The 22,053-nt window shown below is 39.5% G+C and overlaps 1 protein-coding gene across 1 annotated transcript in view; it reads right to left on the bottom strand.

The window, feature by feature from the left end:
* Positions 1-8,976, bottom strand: part of LOC117378878 (TGF-beta receptor type-2-like) — a 29,113-nt gene extending 20,137 nt beyond the window's left edge. The window contains exons 1-3 of the mRNA XM_033975566.2: positions 8,575-8,976; positions 3,915-4,056; positions 1,041-1,231 (exon numbers count right to left, since the gene is read on the bottom strand). Coding sequence (XP_033831457.1) covers positions 1,041-1,231; positions 3,915-4,056; positions 8,575-8,647 — 406 coding nt within the window. The 5' untranslated portion in view covers positions 8,648-8,976. The remainder of the gene's footprint in view (positions 1-1,040; positions 1,232-3,914; positions 4,057-8,574) is intronic.
* Positions 8,977-22,053: the final 13,077 nt, after the last annotated feature.

The raw sequence follows: 22,053 nt of genomic DNA, 5'->3' as shown, positions 1-22,053 counted from the left end.
AAAGGTTAATCGGCTCGTTGTAGAAAGAAATGCACTGGTAGAATGGATGGATACTGCAATAATAGGTTTATATACTAAACTAAGGAAGCACTTTTTCTGTTTAAACTACATCACTGTTACAAAAGGATTTTATTCAATGGGTTTTGTCACATGCTTTTCCAGTTATAGGTGCCATTTTGAGGACTTATTAACATGAAAGTAGACTATTTTTTTCAATTGCTATTTGTTTTTGTTTTAATTAATCCATCTTTTTCAGTTCTGATATTGTTACTTTGACTTTAAGTATTTGCTGATACCAGATATTAACCTATACCAGTGCCTGAACAGAAAATGGTACTTATGTTTTTGTACACAGTTAATTTATTACACAAAAGATGCAGTGTGTTATGAAACTGTTATTCATCTTTCAAATCACTACTGAACAGCTTTGTATGAATAAAAGTTCAAACATTACTTCTAGGCCAAAATCATCCTGAAAAAAACTTCATCCATCCAGTTAAAAGGCTCAACCACGTTATCGCCTGAACCGATATCATGGAACCAATACCTGATCCAGCTCATTTTTCATATACCAGTATCGATATCAGTCAATCCCTACTCTGGACAGTACATTTGAATGCCTTGTTGTATTATTTTGATAAAGTAAAATGTATCTGCTTGAAAGGGTAAATGCTTTAAAATGAGTTCAATGGTGTTACCAGAAAAATTCATTTATAAAAGTCTTTTCTCTGCTCATTTTTGCAGAGACAGCGATTTGATTGGTCTATGTTATGTGAAAATTAGAATTAGAAGCAGAACTAGAACAGGACAAATCGAGTGTTGAAGTCTATATGAGCGACTATAAGCCTATTATGTGGTAAACTGTGGAAGTGATCAATCCGCTGTAGGGTTGATTTACATATAATAATAAGCAATAATAACAACTTGACTCCCTTCTCTACATATATCCAGGCATGGGACAAGCCAAAATACTGAACTGCCCCCCCTACAGTTGACTTAGGCACATTAACACACATACACATAACAGCATTGGTACTTACTGCCGTTGAAGAAAACATGCTCGTTGCACTCGTCCTCGGAGCAGGAGCAGATGTAGAAGTCTGAGCCCTGTCCGCTCCTCTCTCTCATCTCACATTTACTGTTGTTGTAGTCGTCCAGTCGCAGCCCGTGAAGTTTCACCTCAGGGTTGTGACAGATTGTGTCAAAAGTCACATTATCCTCGTTCTTCCTCCTGAGAAAAACATTATAATCACTTGGTTTGTTCTGTAGAAAGACGAAGGAAAGGAAACTTCAGATGAGCAAATGCTTTTTGACTCTCTTATTATTGGACCTAAATATTCTGGCAAGACAGGTTTATTTGTACAGCACGATTCCTACACAAAGTATTTGAAAGTCCTTTACAGAATAAGAAAGACATTAAAGTCACAATACAGCAAATCAAAACAGAAATATTCATCATAAGATTACCATTAAAGAGAAGAGTGTAGAATACAAACCTTTCAGTCATATGCACAGCTAAACAGAACCTTTTGAGTGTGGATTTAAACATCGTCAAAGTAAAGGCCTGTCTCACATCTTCAGGAAGACTGTTCCAGGTTTTAGCTGCATAAAACTGAAACGCTGATTCCCCATGTTTAGTCCAGTACACAAGCAGAGCTGCTTTAAAGTCTATTCCCTGAGCCACAGGAAGCCAATGCAGAAACCTGATCACAGGACTTATGTGCTTGTACTTCCTGGTTTTAGTCAGGAGCCGAGCAGCAGTGTTCTGGATGTACTGCAGCTGTTTTATTGCTCGTTTGGGGAGGCCAGTGAGCAGGTTGTTACAGTAGTCTAACCTACTGTATGACTTTTGTACCACACTGACTTTCTTCTTGTCCTCTTTCCATATATCCATAAACCTTAATCTATGCATCTTGCCAACCAGTTTATAGCAAAGCCTTTGAATTATTAATGAAAGATTATTATTAGATTATTAATTAGAGTAGTACAAAACAGAGGAAAACAGAGAGATACCAAGATACAAGAGATACTTTCCACTGCACCTTAGGCAAATCACAACTAAATTACTGTGTGAGTGTGGTGAGGTGCTGTGGTAGGAAATAGCTTCTAACCACTATGTGATTTTGTATGTGCAGAAATAACTCTATATATAGCCAGTATTATTATTATTATATGAACGGAACAGCATATGGCACCATACACAATCACACCAAACCATTTCTGGAAAAGTCATGAAAAATAAGTAATTGTATGAGAGGTATGAGAAAACATTAAAGGTGTACTATGAAACTTTTGTGGTGGATTGTCACCTGCTTGTCTCCATGGAGATGTTATTGCTTTGCCCAAAATGGATCCACTACCAAAAAACACTACATAGAGCATCTTAAATTGATTTAGTTATTACAAAATCAGTGTTGTTCTTGTGGGTGTGTGTCTTACCCAGTTTCAACATACATACAACATAGTATCTATTTATGCCAGTCCAAAAGAAAACATCCTTCTCTTTTTGTCTGCCTTGTGATAAACCACAGATTCTATATTTATCATATCAAGCCTATGTCCTCTACAGAATGTAAATAGCTCCAGCAGCATGACTTCCAGTTCCCATTACAAACAGGATGCGAGAAAAAGGCCTGAACGTGCACAAATGTACATGTAGATGGGATGTCCCGCTGTGCACTGGCCCTATGAGAAGCATATCTGAGAGGCACTGCTGCTGCGTGGTGGCAACAGGACGATATCACTGACACAAACAGGAGGTTCAAATATGCATCACACACTGAGAGAAGAATCAACTGTGTACTTAAGAAACAGTTAGGCGTCAGAGAGAGGTATTAAGATAAAGGTTGTGAAGACTGATTAAGGATGGAACTCACGATTCACTGGAGGAGGGGTCTTATTAAATAAAATCCATATACATAATCTGTTGTCTTTGCTGATACAGGTGTCATGAAGATATAAACACTGGATATCTAGAAACTAACTAAACTAACAAAAACATCATAACACCGTTGCAAGAGCACTTCAGGACACAAATCTGCTATGCATCGCCATCTCAAAGCCATTAACCACTCCTTTGACAATAGTGAGGTACATATTTTAGCCAAAGAAAAGAAATGGTTTGAGAGAGAAGTTAAAGAAGCATTTTTTGTTAGGAAAGACAATCCATTTTTGAAGAAGAATGTGGGGCTTAGACATAATTTATCTCCTATTTACAACTCTATCCTCAGACCTAAATCAAAGCAAGGAAAACAGTAGGGCTAGCCAGTATGCTAACAGATGTGAGAGCACGGTTAGGGGCCTGAACGGTTATGCAAAATATGACTGAGGCACAGTTCACATTTAGTGCAGTTCAATAGAATAACCAACAAAGGAAACTGTAAACAAATAGGTGTAAGTTTCAGTGTAGCTAGCTCCACCAATAATCTGACCAGAACTTAAGAAGCGTCTTGCATGAGCGGCGAAATGTCACTCTAAAAAACATTTGTCCAGTTGACAGAATTTAATTTATATGGATCATAGCAGGATGACTGAGGGATTACACAGACATTCTTTTAACAAATATTTCAAAAGTGTAATATTAATGGCTGTATTTATGTCTGTGATATTCTGCATTTCAATCAATGGACTGGAATTCAAATTTAAACACTTGTTCACTTATCTTTTTACATGAATGAACAGTTAAAGGGCGTAATAAAGATTATAGACACTACAAAGGAAAATGTATAGCAAAGTAAATGTACAACTTTATTACATTGTTTAACTCACTGTATCATCGGCCTGTTTTTAAATTGTTATGCAAATCCTGAAATATTGAAATACTGTGACACTTTACACATGACCACATTCAGCCTGAGTTGCACCATACAGTTTTATAAAACATTTCTTTTGGCTGTGTCCCTGTGAGCGCTCACCAGATAGTGACACAGATGTCGCTGTCATTGGGGCAGATGGAGGTGATCTCACAGTCCACTTTACAGCTGCCTTTGCCCTGACACCGGGTCTGCCGCACGTCACAGAACTTACACAGGCGCTTGATCTTTAGCATAGTGCCCTCTGCAAGAAAGAAAGAAATAAAGGAGGAAGTTAGAGGGCAGTTACACAACCGCTTTTTGCCTTTTAGTGGTACACTGTGTAACTCTTCAGGTCGAGGGTCAGCCACCAGCTTGTATCCATGGAGATGTTATTTCTTTGCCTTGAATGTTCAGAAGCATTAATCTTGATGCAGCCAGCTCTAGTTAAAGCAGACCTATTATGCAATATTGACTTTTCAGGGATTGTAACCATGTTATAGTTGTTTTCACTTCCCATTTACCTTGTCAAAGTTGTATTTGGAGTGAGTCAAGCATCTTTAACTGCTTGTTTTCAAACGCCATATTGCAGATCAACCCCTGTTTTCTTCATTACCAGAATACGCCCATAGCTCTGTAGTTATTTTGCTATACAAATTCATCATCAACAATCGAAACAACAGAGTGGAGTGAGGCTTAGAAGACTTTCCTGTCCCACAGTCTGTCTTCTTTAAAGGTTAGATCTATTGGAGAGGCATCCCGCTCACTTTAAGAAAGACTGTTTGTCAATGGAGGTGAGTCCTGTGCCAGAAGAGTTACATAGTGCACCTTTAATTGTTTCATTTTCTCCTTATTCAAAATAATACTGCCTCAGACCTAACCTAAAATGACAATAAGCGTTAATGAGCAAGTCTACAATGTCTTCACCCCAAAATGAACGTGCACAAGGCTTCACCACAGGGAAGTATTTTCTCAATAAACAGCCCACAACACATGCAGCCTCATGAGTCAGAATTCTTTTATGTGTTGAGACGTTCGTTTGCAGAAGTAGAAGTCTCAAGTGGCACCATGCCCTAGTGTGAGCGTCAGCTGTAAACAGAAGTGACAGTCGGAGAATTACTATTACAGACAGTACGCATTTAATCACCAAAACAGAGGACACCGCGTGGGAGCGCAGTCAAAGCCAAACCACAGCACCACAGCATGCTAACGTCCGCTAACGGTAACATGTACTGAAATTGCAACCTGCTATTGTTGGGAGGTTATTGCAATATCAGTTATAGCTGGAGCCGCTACTACCAATTACCTACTATACCTATACCTACTACTATTACTACTGCTACTGTTATTACTACTGCTATTGCTATTACTGCTACAACATACGTGTCCAAATCTGTGATGGGCTGGGTACTGGGGCACTTTTCCTATTGTTTACATTGTACTTTGCCATGAAATATCCAAAAGGTAAACGCACAAATGTTGAACCTGATCATTTCTATTTGTGACATGACAGAACCCACTGTGTCACCACTAAAATCTGCATATTAACTATATCAATTTTAACTTCTCCTCCACCTGTACTGGATAATATCGGCCAATAGGATGTCGTGATGTCATCTGAAACCCAGCTATAGGCTAAGGATACTGTAGTGTTTATCAGGACTTATATACTTACTAATACTTGGACTTGAAAATACCCGGAATACCACAGTGATATTGTTTAATGATAAGCAGCCCTTGTGTAGTTGTTGGTTAGTTTAGAGCTAATCTAAGTCAATTTTGCCCAGTCTATAGATACATGGTATATGATACGTTAAAAAATATCTGTCAAGACCTAAAACTGAATTCTGAAGTTTTTCTCATAGTGTTTAAATATTATATTATTTGATATATATTATGTGTTAATATGAGGCCTTGTTTGCATCAGCATGGTCCTACTCTCAGTTATAGTATAGTTCTGGCCACATGACTTTCTGTTTTGGGAAGTGTAAGTGAAAGTAGACAGTGAGACGTCTGTCTTTGAGTGTTTGAGTTCACAGGCAGATGAGGAAAAGGCAGCGGCCGTGTGCTCTTAACCTCTGCACCTCGCCCACAGAGCCCCAGAGGAGAAGGGCGGCGTTTGGGCCAGAGGAGCAGTGTTTGGGCCAGAGGAGCAGTGTTTGGGCCAGAGGAGCAGTGTTTGGGCCAGAGGAGCAGTGTTTGGGCCAGAGGAGCAGTGTTTGGGCCAGAGGAGCAGTGTTTGGGCCAGAGGAGCAGTGTTGGGGCCAGAGGAGCAGTGTTTGGGCCAGAGGAGCAGGGCAGTGTTTGGGCCAGAGGAGCAGTGCTTGGGCCAGAGGAGCAGTGTTTGGGCCAGAGGAGCAGTGTTGGGGCCAGAGGAGCAGTGTTGGGGCCAGAGGAGCAGTGTTTGGGCCAGAGGAGCAGGGCAGTGTTTGGGCCAGAGGAGCAGTGCTTGGGCCAGAGGAGCAGTGTTTGGGCCCGAGGAGCACGGCAGTGTTTGGGCTAGAGGAGCAGGGCGGGTCAGAGCTGAGGAGAGATCTACTGTAGAGATTTACTCACTCACAAGAAGGACGATTCAATCTATCACACTTAAAACAAATTAAGACAGTTATTAAAATTAACTGTTTCAAATCATCAATTATCAGCTTGGGGATTTTTTATGAAGAGCTGAACTGTCAATGCTCCTTCAGTAAAATCCTCTCATATACAGTATATAATTTATACGTATTAAAAGCATTTTTTCTTTCTTCTTTCTAGAACAAACTTAATAGACTAAAATAATCATGCTCAAAACATAGAATTCCCTATGGCCCAGCTCTTCTGACTTCCCCAAACCCTCAGTCTGTCACACACCTCAAAAAAAACCTTCAATATATACTAGAAAAAACAAAAAAAAACAACAAATTAATTTATCACAATGTATACTGCCATGAGTTACAGTATGATGATCACCTAAAATAATACACTTCAACTCTGCATTCATTTTCCAGTCCTTCTTTTGCAGACAATACAACAACATAGGCTCCCATACACTACAAAATACAACACGTCTACTACCTTTAGCATATAGTAGGTCTACTGTACTCTAAGCTGCACAGTGTGACGTAAACATTGCCCAAGCGTTGGTGGGTGTTTGGTGGGTGTTTGGGGTAAATAAACATTTCGTGGATGGTCTTGAAGTTATGATGAAGGTAGTAAGGCTCCACTGCAGTAATTATATCTCTCATTAAAACAAACTGGTCTCACAGAGCTTGTCATTTGGAGACAGGGGGTGGGACATGCAGAGGATGAATGGCTCTAATTGTCACTCAGGGCCATGCGTAATTGCAGAGAGGGGAGGCTCGGATTAGGAGCAGCCAAAGCCACTTGGAGCCACTGGGATGGAGTTAGACACATTAAGGGGTATATTTACTAAGCGTTTGGGTACGTGTTAAATGCATTGGACATGGTAAAAAGCGGGCGCTGTCCTGATTAGGGTCTCCTATGGGCGCTTTGCAAACACGGTGCAGATTTTGCTCCTGGGACCACATGAATATGCAAAAAATGAGCAAAAAAAAGGAGAAGGAAATGCAAATGAAGCTGTTTTGCCTTGATTTATGAAGACGACGAGAGCAAAAACAAAAAAATTTACCACATCGGAAAGACAGGTGTAAATAATCTGCGGAGGATAGATGTGGAATGTGCCAGATGGGAGAAATGGCTCTGAAGGACGATGCCAGATCCTTCTAGTTTAAAGATGCACTGTGTAACCTTCATGGAGATTTTCAGTATGGCTTTAAACTCATCTATTTCTATGGAGTCTAGCAAGTAGGACAAAGTACATGTCAGATCTGTGGGGAGGCATCGCTGCTCATAGTACGAATGTTTTTCAAGCTATTTCTGAATAAAACAATAAAACACATGTAATTTGATGAATGAGAGATGGAAAAAGTAAAAAAAAAATGGATAAAAGAAAGGTTTAATGCTACACTGAGACATTCCAGGCAATACAGGCAGGTGCTGGACCCTCCACCATAAAGTTTACATAGTACAGCTTTAACATTAAACTACTAAAGCTTGGTTATTGTTAGAACGGAGTAATAAAAGCTAAACAAAACAAGGTACACTTCAATATAAGTGATGGCGGTGTCCCAAATTCCTAACATTTTAAGCATTTCTGAATGACTAAGTAATTATTTTGATCTGGGGGCACAGCATTGGTAAGAATGTAAGTTGTGGTACTCAGTAAACATTACAGATATAGAACAGGTTCTTAAAAGTTATGATATTTAAGTCTGGGAGATAGTTTAGGAGATGGAAATAACAGAATTAGCTCTAATGACACTTGGTATAGGGGGCTACTGACACAAACTCACAAATATCCACTTGAAATGCAAATACTGAGCTACTAGTATGTTATTCTGTCTGATTAAATATAGTTTAATACAATTTCAGTGCATTTCAGAGCATAATAAAGCTCAAGTCAGCTTCTCTTCGTCCAGCTCCTTGAAGATGAAGGTTCCTGTCTAAAACACTGCCTCTTTTATTAACTAAGGGTTTAATGTTGCCCATCCGAAAAAAATACTGTAAATCAGTCTTCAAATTAAACCTGAACTCAGACTTGAAACGCTGCTACATTTGATAGACTTGAGCACGTTTGCTTTTGGGCAGGAGACTGTGCGCAATGGCACGTTGTTTCCATTGAGTAAGCAGCGTTGCGCACAGGCCACTGTAATAACGCGCGTGTGAAACTCAGACAAACTTCGTTCAAAAAGTTGTTAAAGTGAGTAAAAAAAGCTCGACTTACCGCTTTGCCCGAGCAGAAAACAACTAAAAAGTATCGTCCCGCACCAAAACGCGGAAAAGCGCAGTATGTCCATGTGGAAACGTGCTGTACACTCGTTTGTCTCATGAATTTGCCTTGAAGCTCAGACAGCGCTGAATATCTGACTGTTTCTCCTCGGGTCCTCCGCCTGTTGCTCTCCAAACTCAGAACTCAGAGTCAACACGGCAGACTGGACGTGCGTATGACTCAGGGAAGAAGGAGTCTTTAAACAGGAAATCTTCAGAGGGGCTGGACGTTTCTCTCGTTTTCTTCACTTCTTAGTCATGATCATGAGGCTCCCAGGCGTGTTATTAAGAGCCAGAGCGGGACTTGAAATGACACGCTCCAGAGAGGCTGCAGAAGAAGAGACACAAACCTCAACAAGGTCTGGGGCAAAGCACAAAGCAGGCGGAATATGAGTAAGTGCAGCCTGCTCCTTAGATTTATTATGCAAAAGATTACGCAAAAATTACGCAAACGAAAAAAACATTGAATGAAATATGAGCCAAGTTAAGCATTAACAAATTATCATAAAAAGTGTATATGTTACTATAGACTATACATAGCAGTGCATTTAAATAATAGATAAATACAGCTATTACTATTACTACTACTACTACTACAGTTACTCATACAGTTGTAATAGCTGTAGCTCATAGGTATATAAGTGTTCTATTGTTATTGGACTTTTAATATTACCATAACTGCATTTATCAAAACTTTATTTCCCTCTCTTTAACCTGCAGAAATCAATTAGTAAACAGGTCAGATTTTTATATAGCACTATTCCACCTTTACATCAAAGAACCTCTCACCCATTCACACACACACTCACACACACATTCACACACACATTCATACACCAGTGTACGCAGACACTAGGTGCAAGTTTACGGTTAAGCGCACAACAACAGCATTCATCTGTGGGAGCTGGAATCGCACCGCCAATCTCCAGGTCTGACCGCTCAATCAGTGATGTTTATTTGAAGAGCAGAATTCAAACCGCCAAACTTCAGCGAGTGGGCGAACGCTTTACCAACTGAGCCACTGTCACTGAGCGTCTATGGAGTGTTAATCAGGATGACATCAGCAGCTGCTCAGAGGTTAAGTCCACTCAGACGCTCAGAAAATATGGGTCTATTACTCAGGGTTTAGGGCATGTGTTTTCACTTCAGACAAGCGATGATGTCAGAGTGCCACGGTGACCTATGACCTCTGCACGTTATAACTCTCTGGGAGGGATGTATTCTGGACCAATCATGCATTTTTTTTTCAGGCTTATTTCATACGGTTGTGTGAAATGCGAATGCTATAAAACTATTTTACTCAGAGTCATGGGAATAATTGTAAAAAGGCAATATTTTCTGTTCATAATAGGCCAACATGTTTATACTGTGTTTGTGGATATACAGGGTCGGACATGGAGTGAATGTTTGGGATAAGTAAGCTACGTCAACAACAAAAAATCAGTTTATCTCCATTTTTGAGTCACACTGTGCTATGTTCTGTGTAACTTTACTTAATGGGAGCAAGATTAATAAGTTTAATGCCATACTATGAGACATTTCAAAGCAATAACATCTCCACAAAGGCAAGCAGGTGGTGGACTGTCCAACAGAAATAATATCTACATAGTGCACTATTGTAATAATTTGTATGAACAATGAGTATGAGTCACATGGAGGTTGAATAGAGTTGAAATGATCTCTATTGTATATTGTAAAAATCCACTTGTGACTCAATACAATAAAATGATTTGGGATAAAATACTTCCCACAATCAGTTTAAAACCGCTGAACTGAAGCCCATAGGCAAACTGCATCCAAATATTGACTCAGTGAGATTCTTGGCTCAGTTTCCCAGAATGAGTCATAAGTCACGTCTATGTGAAAATGAGCGAGCCTTTTATCGCTGACAAAGTTCCACTATTTCTTTATTGAACTCAGTTAGGCATATTCAGTCTGAACAGTTAACACTTATATCTACTCTATACTGGCTTTATCACGTTTATTTATCGTGTGGCTAAACCTCGACAGATCTCAGAAGCGAAGGACGGCTGGGAACTACAGTGGCAGAAACTGTCTTTGTGTCCTTAGGAAAGACACTTCACCCACATTGCCTAGTACAAAAGTGGTGTGTGTGTGCGTGAGTGTTGGTGGTGGTCGGAGGGACTGATGGCGCAGATTGGCAGCCTCATCTGTCTACCCCAGGGCAGCTGTGGCTTCTCTAATAGTTAGGATTTCTTATGTCAACAAATACCCACTCATCACTCATCATTTCCAGTAAAATCTGTTTTTTTTTTGTTTTATAATATTGCTATAGAGGCACATAAAATAAAGATAGAAACTGAGAATTAGGTTTTTTTTTTATACAGACACTTAAAGAGCCAAGGAGGTGTTTATCTAGCTACTTCCTCCCTCCCTACATAATTCCTGCTTGTGCCAACCTTTGACCTGTACGACCTTCTATGGAGATTTGTACATGTTTTTTTTGTTTGTTTTTTTTTAAAGTGGGACAGAGAGCAGTGCAGACCAGTGCCCAGCCACAAGATGGAGACCCCACAGCGCCCAGAGCCCAAAATGAACCTTATCTGACCTGAATCTGACCTTAGCACATGTGGGCATCAAAACTTCCTGCTAACCCACCACAACACCAAAACACTTTCCACAACACTTTTATTTCCTCAACCCAACCCACATTCAGAGAAAGACTGAATTGGGATTTTTCAGAGAAATACTCTTTATATTTAAGGTATCCATCCATCCATCCATTTTCTTCCGCTTATCCGGGGCCGGGTCGCGGGGGCAGCAGTCTAAGTCTATTTAAGGTATCTTTAAAACAAAAAAAAAGGTGGGAGATAATATTACAAAGATAGTTTTGGAGCGATGCAAAATGGAGTGATTCAAAATAAACAGAACAGAAACTTGCAGCGTAACTTCCCAAACCACAGTGATATTTCAGCATTTCCGTGGTGCATTTAAACGTTTACAGTTACATTTATGCACATTGTTCTGATAAATCATGTGACATTGCTTGAAAATAAAAAAAATGAATGAAAATGAATATAAAATGGCATAGGAATAATAAAATACAAAATCAAGGTTATCCTAAATGTATGGTAATATAGCGTGATCCAGGATTTAAAAGCCATTTTTCAGTGAGCAGTTTTGCCCCAGATTTTGTCAGCAAACATCTATCAGTTAAAAAAGAATTTAATCTTTTATACATATTTTTATTACATATTTTGATAATTCATTAGAGCAACAATTGTAATTAATATCATGTGACAGCCCTACTCTAAAGTAACTGCATTGCAATGACAGCGTATTTGTCCTGATGAGGTCGATGCACACTCCTCTTCACTGTGCCAACACTCCATGTTTACAGTCTCTTTAAGCAGGACTTTATTGACTCGTTACTTATAGCTCCCTTTGGCACTACTTTCTCTCTTTGAGCGATGTTTTTCCAGCCTATTGCACAGACGCAGATAAACATGAAGTGACCAAACATCCGGAGCGAGTGCCCAATGCTGCTCTGGTCCAATGAAAACCAAACACAGAGAGGGACCGAGGACAAGAGTCTGGACCAGTGCCTTAAAACAGGGACAACAATACAAGTACAAATACCTCTGGGACGTATCTCTGCTTTCTTATTTACTAAGTAAGTAAAAAGTCAGTTTTATTTGTATAGTGCCTTGTGCCTTACTTGATAAACTGAAATATAAGTAGATAAAATACAAGAAGTAACACAGTCAACTAAAAGCTTCTTCAGCTGCTCTTACGGGTCCTATATAACGCAAAATTGACTCTTGTGAGCTGTAAGCCATCTTTGAATGTGTTTGGTTCATTCACATATGTTTGAGTAAGGCTGAATTATTGGGCTGTTTACTTCTCCAAAGCTCAAAATGCTCTGTTCCACCTTGTGATGTCATGAAGTGGTAATTTTCAAGTTAACAGCTACGTTTTACCTTTTGTTGAGTAGAGATGGGCAATTCCAGGACTGAAATGATCCAAATGATTCTAGTGAAAGTGTATGGAGTTTAAAAACACAATGGAGCACTTCCGTTACCACATTACCACATCATGATGTAGAACAATTTTCAATTTGAGGGAAGAACTCAGCCTAAATATGCAGCATTTGTGTGTTAAACATGTGTGAATGAAACAAAACACAACTCCGGTTATGTTTTTGAAAAGGAAACATTATAACATAGATCAGAAAACAGCTAAATACGGGACCTTTAAAAGAGTCCCCTGAATCGGCCTCATGGAGGACCAGGGGTAAAATACAGTATTATCGACTGGTGTACACAAGAAATAAAAAATGGTTATGATCATTCCTGCTGGGTCAGCGTTGAGTCTGGAATTTTCCAGGCAAGCTATTAGGTAATATTTAAACTACCTTTTGGCTACTCTGCTCATAGAAAAACAACAGCAAGAATGGAAACTAACAAAACTTCAGTACCTCTTACGCAGCGTACAACTTGGAAATGTTCAGATTGATCAACTGACATGAAAACTAAAATACTAATCAGTCAGCACTAATCTAATATGTTCAGTTAGAGGATCATTTAGAGATAAATTATTACAGACTAATTATGAAACATTATGCCAGGACTCCTTTGTTACACCACTTTTCATAGATACTGACCACAAGACACTGAGAAAACCCCTCCCACTTTCGCCTCTAAATCACATGTGACTCAAGGCCCGCGGGCCAAATGCGGCCCGCCACGTCATTTTATGTGGCCCCCGACAAAGTAAATTACAAGGTATGACTTTTAAAATGTCAGTTTATCATTAGATACACAGTTACACAGTTTTCATATCTATGCAAATCCATATGCAATATTTGTAACTTGAATAAGTAATAAATATAGAAACGGTTAATTAACAAGATTCAAAAGTAGTTGCATTTATTTTACATTAAATTTGTTTACATTTAGTGACATTTATTTTACAGTTAGTTACATCTGGCCCTTTGAGAGCGACCATTCTGTTGATGTGGCTCTTTGTGAAAATGAGTTTGACACCCCTGCTCTAAATGCTTCAAGCTGCACTTTCTTTGAGGTGTCAATCCCATTCACTTCAAAGCAGAATTTGGGAGAAGTTCTGTTGCTAAAACATGATGTAAAGTAGGTTAATGTGTGTAAAATGTTCTATGTTCACATGCTCCAACAGTCAACACTGCATTGATTCTCTGGGAGGCTTTAAAATGACTTTGTAGTCCATAAAAACCTATTTGCTGTCAGGATCAGCAGCAACACCCCAAAGACGATAGCGGTGCACAACTTTCCGAATAAGGTGAAGAGCACATCAGCATCGAGGACAAAGACTAATAAAACAACCTCCCAGTGGATTCCATGACAACCAAGTCATGATTACGCAAATAAATGAAAAAGGAGTACTTCTGCCAAAATGGCTCACCTGCTTGTTAATCTTTGATACTGGAACATTTAACACCAGATCACATGACTGCATAAGGCTAAGGACGAGCCGCACCAGAACTGAGACGACAAAAAAGGGCTTTTGGCTGTTGTACTTGACAAATATGGAATAAACTTCAATGAAAAGCAAAACTAGGTAAATTGGTGACATAATCTGGCAACAAACTTTTATAGACACACCTGCACCTGTAGTTCATGTTTTATATGGAAGATAAAGAAGAAAAGAAACAAATGTCATAATGTTGCTATGCCCGATCATCGCTTCCCCACAGCGCACACCCAAAGTATATCTCGCCCTGTCTCCAAAGCTAAACTCTGCATTCGTTCATCAGAAGTGTATGTGCTCAGCTCTTATAACATTTGACTCCCTCAGACGACGGATCCAGCTGGAGTGATGCCAGACAACACCAGAGTTATTGAATCCTGGAGACTCTGGAGATTATAGAAAATGCTGAAGCGCGTGTAGAGCAAATTAATTTACACTAAAGGCAGACACCTGGGCACTGGGAACACATTCAAAGCAGATTCACACCGTCTGCAGATAATTATGAGTTGACTTTTGAAAAACACCTTTTTAGCTCTGGGAAATTCCAGTATCATCAAGACACAGTGATGTGAAGTTCAGAAGTCAGTCAGTATGTAAATGATAAAATAAGCAACAAGACAAATTTAAAGATGAATAAAAACTGTATATTGCGGATGACACCACCCTCATCGGACTCATCTCGGACAGCGATGAGTCTGCCTACAGGAGGGAGGTGGACCGGCTGGTGTCCTGGTGCAGCAGCAACAACCTGGAGCTCAACGCCCAGAAGACAGTGGAGATGATCGTGGACTTCAGGAAAGTCACAGCCCCCCTGCCTCCCCTCACCCTGACGGACTCCCCCATCACCACTGTGGACTCTTTCCGCTTCCTGGGCACCTGCATCACCCAGGATCTCAAGTGGGAGCCGACCATCAGCTCCTTCATCAAGAAAGCCCAGCAGAGGATGTTCCACCTGCGGCAGCTGAGGAAACGCAAGCTGCCAGTCCAGATGATGGTGCAGTTTTACACTTCCATCATTGAGTCCATCCTCACCTCCTCCATCACTGTGTGGTTCGCTGGGGCCACTGCCAGGGACAGACAGAGACTGCAGCGCATTGTGCGCTCTGCTGAGAAGGTGATTGGCTGCAGCCTTCCATCTATACAGGACCTGTACGTCTCCAGGACTCGGGGGCGAGCAGGCCGTATAGCAGCTGACACCTCTCACCCTGGACATGGACTATTTGAGCCACTTCCCTCTGGCAGGAGGCTACGGTCCATTGGGACCAGAACCTCTCGCCATAAGAACAGTTTCTTCCCCTCTGCTGTTTGTCTCATGAACACTCTATAATATCTGCACTATACTGGACACTTTATAACACCAGTCACTTTAATAAGCCACTTTGCACTGTTGTTCTGATGCTGCTATTGTACATATTTTTTCCCTTTAAGTATTTCATTTGATTTTTTTAAGCATATCTTTTTAACTTTGTGCATGCTCTTATTTGTATTTGTATTTATTCAGTGTGTTTATGTTGCACTTTTTCACCGTATCAAGTTCCTAGTTTGTGAACTGTGTTCACAGACTATGGCAATAAAAGTCTTCTGATTCTGATTCTGATTCTGATATATATTGCGCATTATATTGCAAAAAAAATATTTTCCCTCCTTGATCAAATCCTCTCAACATTGTTTTCATTTATAAAACCTATAAAAGATAGCAAAAGAAAATTTAAAATCTGTAAACTGGATAAAAGTTTTAGAGTGAAGACGTTTTGCCACTCATCAAAGCGGCTTCTTCAGTTCTGGGCCTCGTATCTAAGTGGTTTGTTCAGTTCTTGAATAAGAGGCCCAGAACTGAACAAACCGCTTGGATCCGAAGTCCAGAACTGATGAATCCTCTTGGATGAGTGGCCCAGAACTGAAGAAGCCACTTACATATGAGGCCCAGAACTAAAGAAGTCGCTTGGATGAGTCGCCGAGAACTGAAGAAGCTGCCTGGATATGAAGCCGAGAACTGAAGAAGCCACTTGGATGAGAACTGAAGAAGCCGCTTGGATACGAGGCCTAGAACTAAAGAAGCCTCTTGGATGAGTGGCCCAGAACTGAAGAAGCCACTTGGATACAAGGCCCAGAACCGAAGAATCCGCTTGGATACGAGGCCCAGACCTGAAGAAAGTGCTTGGATACGAGGCCTAGAACTGAGAGATTACACCGACACCTATAGAAGATGGTAAAATGGTATATATTCTAGCTGAAATAATGAAGTACTTTTCCTCATACCAGGATGTAAATACCAGAAAAAACCTAATCCCAAACCAAAAAATACAGAGAAAAACATGACATTTAATTTGTTAAATTGATATACTTTTAATATTATTATAAACAAAGTGCTTCCTGTGCACTCATAACAATGCCTGAGAGTTTAAATTCCTTCAGTAAACAGTGCCACTGATCTGCCTAAACAGAAACTGGTGCCAAAAGAAACACACAACCAGCCACACAGGAGCAGACACGCACATGTTTGTACAGTGTAATCTACCTGTGAGAGATTATGACAGGAAACACAACACCACCTGGCAAAAAACACACATTTTAACTCCGTCTAAGATTTATCAATGTAATCAAAGCTCTACAAAACAAACAAATCGCTTTTCCGGTGGAGCATCTGCCACCAGCTCGTCTATGGAGAAGTCAATGCTTTATCAGTAATGTTCCGAAGTATGGCATTAAACATGTAATCTTAAATTACACAGTGCACGTTTAAATTAATAAGATTTAAGATGCCAACTGCCAAAATACTGCACGAATATGCCGACAATTCAAAACAGATGCAAAAATTTAATACATTTTAGAGGAAATATGAATAAAGAATATTTAAAACTGCTACTACTGCTACAACTACTATCTACTTCACTACCAAAAACTCAAATAACAATAATAGTGAATAATAGCAGCAATTGAGCAGTATTTCTATTTCAGCAGAGTCTTTTTTCCGACCAAGGTTTAGTTTGTTTTCATACCTGACAGTTTTGATTGTTCACTCGCTGTCGTCCTCAGAGTGGTCATGTGATGTTGCTGTGACGTGTCCGGTCAGCTGATTTAAACAGGTTTTGGCGCTGTTTTCCTACCAGACATGGCAGGACGACAGCGCCATCTGCAGTCCGACTTCTTCAGGACAGTATCCCAGGTGTGTGTCTCATCCCGGTTTCCGTATTTCAGTTGCCGACTTAATCCAGGGATGATGTTTGTTGTCCTCTGTCCCAGTAATGTTCACTCCATCCCAGTTCATAATGTGTTTTTTCTCCTTTTTACACCTTTTTACACATCTGGGATATTATTTTGAAGAAGTCGGACTGCGGATGGCGCTATCGTCCTGCCTCCACTGTTAGCAGAACAGTGCCAAAATAAACAAAAATATATATAAAAAATGTACTATCAGAAGACTAGACAAACCTCATTGGACCAGTTGAGGTGTTAGTCTGAAGTAAAGATGATTTCCATATGTGTGTTTTTGATAGTTCTCAGTAATAAATTGCACAACCACTTGCGATAAACTAAGATATTACTGTAATATCAGAAAGTCAAATGGAAATACAAGCCACACACTCACACTCTTTCTGGTGAAATACAAACCTCGTCTTACACCACAAACACAATGAACTACTAATAGTTTCTTTTATCTGCTGTTAAACTGAAGGAAGTTGTATCATTTTGCAAACACTTCACTCTCTTCGCCTACGCATGAATGTCACATATTATTGTATTAAATTATCATTATGATAGCCACAGTTAATCCTGGAATTAATCTGATGGAGCGGTTTCACAGTAAAGTGTATAGTAGTAGTAGAAATAGTTGATAATAAAGCAGCAGAAGTTGTAATAGTTTGACGTAAATGTAATGGGATATTATTGTAGCATCAGCAAGTCACTGTTTTGGCTCACACTCTGTTATTCTAGTGAAATACAAACCTAAAGTCTCACACCACAAACACGATGAACTGGCAGTGTTTCTTATAGCAGCTGTTAAACTGAAGCTAGTTGTTGACAGGTAACTACGACAACAGCTGCCTGATCTCAGAGGAAGAGAGAGTTTATTAATGGTGACGCACTAATGATAAGAGACTACACCTTTAAAGCATCACTCTAGGCCTAGACCACTCAACAAAGTCACTGACACTTTTAAATCTTCAATAGCTCCTATAATTCTTAAGTTATACTCCCAAAATTTAAGCAGTGGTAGTAGGACTGAACCTTCTGAGATTTTTGGCAATATATACAGTTATAATCGTTCACTTACACTTGAACTTATCACTAAGTAAACTACGGGAAGTAAAAATGACCTAATTTTTAAAGATAATGTTTTTTAAGTGACCACCATTTTCGTTTTCACACTGAATAGCCCGATCCAACGCACTTTGCATAACATTTGAAAGCATTTCCGGGATTATGGCTCTGATTTGATCCTCGATATTACGTTTTAAGTCGTTTATTGTCTGAGGTTTATTCACAAACACCTTTTTCTTTAAGATCGCCCCACAGGAAGAAATCAGGACTAGTCAGGTCTGTGGAGATCACATGCTGCCCCCTGTCTTTGAAAATGACTTATTATTCCTTTAATGGCATTTGCACTTGGGGCAACTCTGGTATTAAAATGTTGACTGTAACACCACTTTCTGAATTTGACCCATGTGACTCAAAGTACCACTGTACAATGAGGGTTTGTTCCTCGGTGCTGTATTTGCTCATATTAATGTCAGAAGGGTACTTCTAAATAAATAAAAAAACAAAAGAGTTATGAATTTTTTTCAACGGTCAGTGACTTTTGAACCATCCTGTACATTAATGCTTGTCTTTCGCCATAGACACATGCTAATAACAAATGCAAATACTTAGCAAACTCTGTGGTTTATGCTGTCAATGGACACAATACTGCCTACACATTATTATGATAGCCCAGTTTACTCCTGATTAATTTGATTGAGTTCTCGTCTTGACCTAGTAAAAGTCTAGTCCAGGTTCTGTTTCTGGTTTCACAGGGAAGTGGATGGTAGTAGTAGTTGTATGGTAGTAGTAGTTGTATATTAGTAGTAGTAGATAATGAAGCAGCAGTAGTTTGAAATAAACACAATGGCAAATCAGATTCAATGTTGCTCAAATGAGACAAAAAAGTATGATGTATGCTGGTGTTGTGTCATTGGGCAAGACACTTCACCCTTTATGCCTATGTATGAATGTGAATAGTGGTCAGAGGGGCTCTGTCATGGTGCATTCAAATTTGTTTTTAATTGAGCGCAGTTAATTTGGTCATTATTCCTGATCTAATCCAGGTCTAGTGCTGGTTTGGTTTCTGGTCTAGTCTTGGTTTAGTCTTAATTGTAGTACAAACAAGTGTAAAACAAATGAAAGATCTACACAACTTGAGTTCTTTTTAGACATTAAGGCTTCAATTTTGGACAAATGGCAGGATTTACACCATTGCATTAAGTTAGGAGATTTATTTACCTTGTTCCAGGTAGCAGCCAAAACATGTCAACAAGGGAAATACATCGCCTGAGTTATGGCACCAAAGAACCAAGGAAGTGAATGTTAAAAGACGACAAAATAAGCGTTTCTTTTGTTCTATCACTCACTTTCCAATAAGCAATGTTGCAAAGTACGGAGCCTACCTGATTACCTGCGTAAAAAAGATACTAAATGTGGCCTCAAATTACAATTTTTTCCCCCAAAACATGTAATTTGTACCAACACTTTAGCCAGTTTGTTCCAGCACTTAAGCCAATTCGTTCCCACACATTAGCCAATTTGTTCTAAATTCAAAACCACATCTAGTATCTTTTTTCACACAGGTCAACAGGCGGGCTCCGTGGCAAAGTTATAACACATAGATTACTGTTCCAGATGTGTCCACAATCATTTTTAAGCTTTATACAAGATCGACCTTTAATAGAAAAAGCCTGAACGTTAAAGAGGAAGTACCATGTGACTGCAGCTCTGCGTGATTCCCATCAGAGTGTCACTTCCTGTTTCTTGTGGTTTGGACATGAGCCTCGGATCAGAGCAGTACAACTTCGATCATAAAGTCAAATACAGTCACTTTTATAACAGAGGGACCTCACCGCACATTAGTCAAACTCTGTGGAGCTAATGGTTTCCAGGGATACGTTTCTCGTGTGTGCTGCTGTGGGAAGAGTAGATGCAGGGGTCACGCATCCAACCAACTGATTACAGGGAACAGCATTTTCAAAAGAGATAGTTCAACATTCCTTATTAACTGTTAAATTATGGCTTCAGTATAATGTTAGAACATATGGGTTTCATCTTCCATTTTGAGGACTTTTTCCCATTCAAAAGATATAATATTCCACTTTACATTGTTAATCGCTATGGCAACTGTCCTTGTTTTTCATCACTCTGAAACTCATTGATAGAATAACACCAATACTAAAAATGTGGGTGTCATCATCTCGAAATGTCACGGTGTGAAGCAATGTGTGATTTTCTTTGACGAAAAAAGACAAAAGGAAGTAGAGTTGGTTTATTAGTTTCCTTTTTGCCATTAGTTTGATGTTGGTTCAAATGATACTGTTACATTTGTCAACACATTACTGTCATGATTATTAGTTAAAGTTAAAGTCTTAAAATCATGAAAAACAGTGGGATATTTGCAGTGGTCCAAAGTCATTCCTCACTTACCTTATAAACAGAGGCCAAAGCAAAGTTTTGCCATCGCGGTAATGCTAACAACAACAACTATCATGCTAATCGTGCACGTTCTGATACTCGGACAAGAAAACTCTTTATGCAGACATCTTTATGCACAGCTGACTTATTTTGACCTCTAGAGCTGCTTATACACTACATCTGTACTGCAACAAGACGCATTTAGCACCAAATGCCTGGAAATAACGTTTAATTTTGCAAATCAGATTAAGCTGTGAATGACTTTGTCCAGTCAACACAGGCACAAAAATGATATAGGGTTTTACAGTGGGGTTTTCTGTTAGTTAAAGAAGACATATTGTGTTTGTGTCTGCTCTGTAGTTATAATAACAGTGGTCCCCAGCCACCGGGCCGGGGACTGGTACTGGTCTGTTACTCATTTGCTACAGGGTCGCACAAAAACAGTAAATAATAATAATATTTATCAGCGACCGCATCTTCTCCAACGTAACTTTCAACCGTCCCTCATGACACGCTAATAAGGTTGTCTGCAGCTATATAATGAAGATCCTGATGGGAAATATCCGCAGAAATCCATTTGATATAATGGCAAGTGTATTATATCTGTGATAGAACTGCTCTTGTCCTCCACGACGATATATATCACGTTTAACACATCAGACACATCGCCAAAAAGTAGAGCCACAAGCGAGTGAAAATGAGTAAAAACAAAAGTCTTTGGAGAGTTTTTTTTGCAAAGGAGAAAGGCCAACTGAGGCACCAGAAGAGGAGACTATGACCTTCAAGAAAAAGAAAGCTAAATTTAACAGATAATACCAGGAGTCCTTCTTAAAATATGGGTTTGTCGCTACAGGTGACTCATGCGCCGAGTCTGCTCTGCGTAATATGGGGGGAAAAACGAACAAGGCAATGAAACCTTCAAGACTGCTTTGGCACATGGAGACTTGGCACTCTGGATTAAAAGATAAGATTTTAGAGTTTTTAGAAAGAAACAAACATGAACAAGAAAGAAAAAAGAAACAAGTGCAGGGCTCCCACTGATTCAGCGGTATATGTTTAGTGAGTTGTATTTTTTTATGCACTTAACTTATTTTTGCCATATTTAGCTGATGGCTGGTCCATGAAAATAAAACCTACATTATTCTGGTCCGTGGTGCAAAAAAGGTTGGGGACCCCTGATCTATAACACCCATGGATCATCATGTTATAATTTGCACATTTTAAATCGCAATATTCATCTAAAGAAACACTATGTTAGAAAACTGCAGTACCCAATGAGAGCTGATGTCTTCGCAAACGTCATCGCAAC

This window comes from Periophthalmus magnuspinnatus, chromosome 11 (genome assembly GCF_009829125.3).
Source record: "Periophthalmus magnuspinnatus isolate fPerMag1 chromosome 11, fPerMag1.2.pri, whole genome shotgun sequence".
NCBI lineage: Eukaryota > Metazoa > Chordata > Actinopteri > Gobiiformes > Gobiidae > Periophthalmus > Periophthalmus magnuspinnatus.
The sequence above is the reverse complement of the archived record's forward strand: the minus strand, read 5'-3'. Positions and strand labels throughout refer to the sequence as shown.